Here is a 6,263-nt window from a genome sequence, read left to right as displayed (position 1 = left end):
TAATTCAAAACCCAGTACGATGAGTTTTGGGTCTTCAATTTTTTCGATTGAACAATTCAAATTATTTCAATTACCCAGCATGCTCTAGTAAACAAAAAATAGTAAAACTTTTACAGGCCACAAAATAATTTATAATTATCTAGATGACATCATTTTTTCATTTTTTTTGTCGGTTAAATATTGAAATAGAAAAAAAATACGTTTCTCTAACTTTCCACAATTTTTTAAGCAAAATTTGACCTAATTTTTTTTAGCAAAAAAGATGGCAATAATTGGCAAAATATCCTCCTACAATAATCATAGAAACACAGTCTTAGATCCGTTGAAACTTGAGAGTCGACAAAGGCGTCCTACGACGCGACAACGGATAGAAATTTGCCCCCTTCCTTCTTATCTACAAAAATAACTTCTTAAAAAATTATACTGTATAGGTAATTATTACTTTATGAAAATTTTTTCTTTGGAAAAAAATTAAATTAGGATTAAAAATATAAAAAAGGCAGAAACGCGTTGAAAAATTTATTTGTTTTAAAACTACTAAAATATTTGCAAAAAAAAAACAAGAAGAATAAAAATACACAAATAAGTAGGTAGAGGTACTACGTACTGAAAAATAGATCAGTTTTAATTGATGATACAAAAACGTAACATAATTAACATAAAATGACTATTCAATAATGGTCCCCATTCGTAATGCACCAGAATAACTTACGTTATGAATTATTTTTTCAAAAAACACTACATTTCGTACATTTAACATTATGTACGTTATTGAAAAATGTTCAATTAGCACAGATACAGCTTTGGGAACCATCGAAATTTACTGACATAAAAGTCTTACAAACATTAACGGAATCGATAGGTACGATTATAATAAAATAAAAATTTGTTTAAATTAATAATGGTAAAAAAATAATCAACGAATTATTTAAAAAAGTAGGTACCTAAATAAAAATTTGATATCATATCATAATTATTCGTTTTGGTAGGTAATAAATTTTTTGGTAAATTTTCAAAGTAGAGCAGACATTGCACGAATTTGAAATTTTACAAATAAATAACACGAATTTTTAAAATAACGCAGCTGCCAAATTTAAAACAGGCATTAAATTCTACAACGAAAAATGAAAAATCACACATCTTCATCACTGTTCTCACATTCCATCGAAGCACTACATAGTACATATGTATTTTTAAAAAAGAAAGGCGCGCAGAAGTGATCAGTTTTTTTTTTTAATATTGCAGTTGAATCGGTCAGTGCAGAAAGGGCATAAGTCCATTTTTGCGTTTTTCAGGAATAACAAAAAACTGATTCATTCAAAAATCAAAAAATTTCAGTAAACATGCTTAAGGTCATTGAAAGAGGACCCAAAGACACAACTTTTAGCGCAGTTTCCAAAAAAAAATATTCACGTGCGCCAGTGCTGTTGCTGCCTAAACAAATGGGACTTAGACCCTTTCTGCACTGAATTGACAAAATTTCTTTCGAAATTTCTCGGGCACGAATGGGGCTTGATTCTACATCTAAGTACATCATTTAGACTGCTATCCCGTTTAAATTGACCAAAAACCCCTTGAGTTCTAAGACTTTTTGTCGAAGTTGTTAATTTTTTCATCCTTTTTCAGTTCAGAGATTAACTTAAATTTCAAAAAATGGTCTTCTCAAAAATGTTAGTTATTTTTCAAGGAATTTAAAAAATTTTACAAAAAAGTCATAAATGCGGATCCGCCCTTTTTCTGCGCCCAAATACCACTTTCCCGGCAGTTTTGCGGAAATCTGACATCACCAGTCGATCCGCCATACTTTGAAACCCCCATTTCCGCAAAAAAATTTTTTTTCAAAAATGTGACTTGTTACCTTTCTGCACTGACCGATTCAGTTGACGTGATGAAAATTTCACCTTATGGGTTTATTTCTTCATGGCAGTAATTTGAAAACAAATCAAATAGGTAGTAATAAAAGCACGCAATTTTCTATTAATTACATAAAAACCAGGATATTGAAAATTTTCAACTTTCCAAATAATGTACTAATATTAATTATTCAAGGAATACGCGCCACTGTTCTCTAGGTACATATTTGAATTGGAAATTATTTCACATGGTGGGGAAATAAAATTCAAAACGTACGTATACTTTCTCGAATATGAATAATCATAAATAATGAATTAATTTCACGAACTCGTCATTATAAAAATGTTACTTATCGCAGTCAATTTCCTCAGTAAGTATTGAATAACTTTTCATTAATCATGGAAAAATGGAGCAATGCAATTTATATCGAGATTTCACTCGTTGAGTTTTTTAGCGCCAAAAATGAAAATGACCAAGGCAAAAAATGACTTACGCAAATCATATGGGGAAAATATGATAATGACAAAACGAGTGGGAACAAAATTAATTTAGAGGTTTGAATTGTTTGTATAAATAATTCAATAAAATGAGTCGTAATGTGAGTTAAATTTTCGACGACTGTTATTTTAAACTGTATTTTTAGACGGAAGAGTGTATTAAATATCTGACTCATATGCGTCATCCTTCTTGAAAACACCTTAAAAAATAACACTATCACTTAAGAAGGGAAGTGAATTGAATTTATAATTCAAATAACCGAATTCAACGTGGAAGATTTTTTAAAAGGCAATTTCCTTCTGTCGGTTATCATCGACAAATTTATTTGGCACTTGTTTTTCGGTACATCAGAAGGAAGAAAATTACAATGCCTTTTTTTGTAAGCAAAAAAGGAAACAAAAATCAAAAAACACAGAACATACTGGAACTGGAGAATGACTAGTTTTCATGACGATAAATATTCCTTCACTTTTCGCTTAATAAATTAAGTAGAAATTTACTAATGTAATAATAATACTTGGTACGAAAATCAAAACGTACGACGATAAATTCTACGCACTTATCGTCACATTAGTTCGTAAAATTTATGAAACCAATTCTGGATAGTTGTCATTTCCAGAAACTATAAAAATATATTGAATTCACTAACTCCATCGACGCGACACGATGGGACAAAAAAATTAAAATAATTACTTTTGATCATCATTATTCTTAAAAATTATTTTTCTAATTATTATAAAATGTAGCAATGATGTCCAAAAATTGAGCAGGTTGTTGAAATAAATGAGGCCGATAAATTCTTACACTTTTTGAGCATTTGATTAAGTGTTATGGTAAACCTAGTAGATTATTATCTTCATAGAACGTTTGGACACGATCATAAACCACTTGTAAAGCGTCTAACATACTCGGTAGAGATGTCACACACTGATCAATATTCTCAGGACAAACCTTTAAAATATAATATTTATTACTGAAAATTGCCAGTTTGCATGCGGCTAATTTGTCTGATAATTTCAATTTACATTAACGGACTCAAAAACGAAACAGTGAACTAACAACGAAATAATAATATTTTCAGAGAAACTCACCCTGTTTAATAACGCTTCCTTCGTAGGTAATGCATACATCGCTATGTTAGCACCAGTTCGAACGAACCATGTGTGATATTGTGCCAGAGTAGCTTCATATGCCTGTTTACCGGCTTCTGAAGTGCCTTCGTGCATTTCTAACCTATGCACTTTGGCCAGGAACATCGAAATGAAGGCTAGAAAATATAAAAAATTTTGTAATCATCTTTTCCTAAGTACCTATGAAATTGTCAATTATAAAAATTTCAGGTTACCTAGCCCTCGATGAAGTCGTAGTAGTGTTCGACTTCCTGATGTGTATTGAGAATCATATAGTAAATTGGCATTTTGCTCGTAAAATATCATAGTTTTCATGGTGCTAAAGTGATCTTCAGTATCGCTGCGTTTCAGTTTCTTCAATACATCCATTTTGCTCGAGATTTCGGAACCAACGAAACCGAATATTGTGCCCAAAAGCGAACATAATCTGCGTCAATAAAATTCAAAATTAATTTCATAATATAACATACTGATGAATAATGAGTATGAGACACACTCACTTATATAATTCTTCGTAAGCTTGTAAATAATAATTGAGATCAACATCGTCTTCCCCAATTAATGAAGAATTGAATACATTTCCAAGATAACGCATATCGATACCTTCCATGGTTACTCTTAAAATATGACTATGAATTTTAAAAAAAATAAGAATACTGAAGCTGGATAGTTTGATTATCTCACACCGTATTACAGCAACATTATCTCTACACGGTTATTTAAAAATTAAAATGCACATTGCGATGAAAGTCTGTAACAATGAAGTGTAAATGAGTCACTTAGAGAGTCGAAAAAACACTGAACAACTAGACTAAAGTAAATTCTACATTGGCGCATTTTGCAAATCGCTATTACTATCGATAGCAGAGACTTTAATCCGCTCATATCGATTGTTACAACATTTCTAATCTGATAAAACACTTGAAAGTTGAAAGTTTATTCACTTTGCAAAATGATTTGAACTTTCGATGTGAACAATCGATCTTGAGCGATTTTGTTGAGGCCTGTTCGCATAACAATGTTGCCAAATCGCATTAAGAGCTCGACTGCATTCTGGTGAGCATAAAGGCAAGTTTACGAGTCGTCGGGCTCTACCTTTGAAGCCCGACCGTAATAGGGCTCTATATAAACCAGGTGAGCGCATCCACCATTTTGTTCCCTGAAGTGATAACGAACCAGTAATTATGCATACAATTTCTTATGTAAAAAATGCAATTTTTTAAATTGTTCGCGAGTTTGGGTGAACTGTTATGCAGTCTTAAATTAAAGACAATAAAATTCCCTATCGATTGATGTTAAATTTTGATCATTTCGCGTAAAAATAACGATTTTATGAATATTTCTATTTTACTGATTTTTGCATACTACGTACGTCATCTTTAAAGTAAAAATACTCGAAATTTTCAGTGGACACATAGGTATTTTATTTTTTTTATTACAGTAAAATGTTCGTTATTTTATCCTCTTTAAAATGAGCTATTACCGAAAGCTCTACATGCAACCGTTCAAAAGTTTTCGAAGTTGAAAGTTGCGAAAATCAGCTGCGGGCAGTAAGTATTTGACTTTGAACAAATTTTACTCAAAATTTTCAACGGACACATGGATATTTTAATACAGCAAAATGTTCGTAATTTTATCGTCTTTAAAATGAGCTTATAACGAAAGTTCTACCTCTCATCGTTCAAAAGATCTTGAAGATCAAAGTTGCGGAAAGTAAAATACTGATCAAAACTAAGTGACTGATAACAGTGATAACACAATTTGACCACTTTCCGCAACTTTGAACTTCAAAAACTTTTGAACGGTTGAAGGTAGAGCTTTCGGTAAACAACCATTTTAAAAAGGATACAATTACGAACATTTTGATGTATTAAAATACCTACGTGTCCACTGAAAATTTCGAGTAATATTAGTTCAAAGTTCAGTACTTACCATCCGCAGCTTGTTTTCCCAACTTTCAACTTCGAAAACTTTTGAACGGTTGCATGTAGAGCTTTCGGTAATAGCTCATTTTAAAGAGGATAAAATAACGAACATTTTACTGTAATAAAATACCTATGCGTTCACTGAAAATTTCGAGTATTTTTAGTTTAAAGACGACGTACGTAGTACGCAGAAATCAGTAAAATTGAAGTATTCATAAAGTCGTTATTTTTTCATGAAATGATCAAAATTTAACATCGATCGATAGGAAATTTTATTGTCTTTAATTTGAGACTACACGTAAGTTCACCCGGACTCGTGAACTATCGAGAAAATTGCATTTTTTACGTGAGAAATTGTAAGCATACTTACTAGTCCGTTATCACTCAGGGAACAAAATGGCCGATGCGCTCACCCACTTTATATAGAGCCTTAACCGTAATCCGTCCATAATACCAGCTTTATTGTGAATAAAGCAACGCGCATTCTACGATTCTGAAACCACTGCGACCATGGGTTTCGAACACTTAAAATTTCCCTGAACATAAAGGTTCGGGTAATATCAGTGTATGCTACGGTGACGAAGCGAAATCATGTACTTTTGCAAGCAGTGTAGCGTTGTTACTTGTTTGTTAACTACTAAAGGAAATACGAGCGTGATACTTGTTTTCCCCCTTTTTTTTTGTTAAACAGTGATATTCATGAAAGGCGGTAGAGTTGCTTATATGATAAACTGCAGGAAGAACTATATTGTGCACTAAGACTGCAGTTGCTGTTGGTTTTGGTTAAAATAGGTGTATTTCGCACTGTTTTCATAAAAGTTTTTTTAGGTGGGAGAGATGGGTCAGAGGGACATTC

General features: G+C 32.0%; 1 protein-coding gene across 1 annotated transcript; it reads right to left on the bottom strand.

Moving 5' to 3' along the window:
- Positions 1–504: 504 nt before the first annotated feature.
- LOC135835925 (ceramide-1-phosphate transfer protein) lies at positions 505–4,451 on the bottom strand. Its single transcript, XM_065350438.1, has 4 exons — positions 3,983–4,451; positions 3,698–3,909; positions 3,444–3,619; positions 505–3,303 (listed from the first exon to the last, which is right to left on the bottom strand). The coding sequence occupies exons 1-4, from the start codon at positions 4,090–4,092 to the stop codon at positions 3,181–3,183; spliced, it is 621 nt and encodes a 206-aa protein (XP_065206510.1). The 5' UTR covers positions 4,093–4,451; the 3' UTR covers positions 505–3,180.
- Between the last annotated feature and the right edge of the window lie 1,812 nt (positions 4,452–6,263).

This window comes from Planococcus citri, chromosome 2, assembly GCF_950023065.1.
Source record: "Planococcus citri chromosome 2, ihPlaCitr1.1, whole genome shotgun sequence".
NCBI lineage: Eukaryota > Metazoa > Arthropoda > Insecta > Hemiptera > Pseudococcidae > Planococcus > Planococcus citri.
Note: the sequence above shows the minus strand (reverse complement) of the source record. Positions and strands in the feature narration are given on the sequence as shown.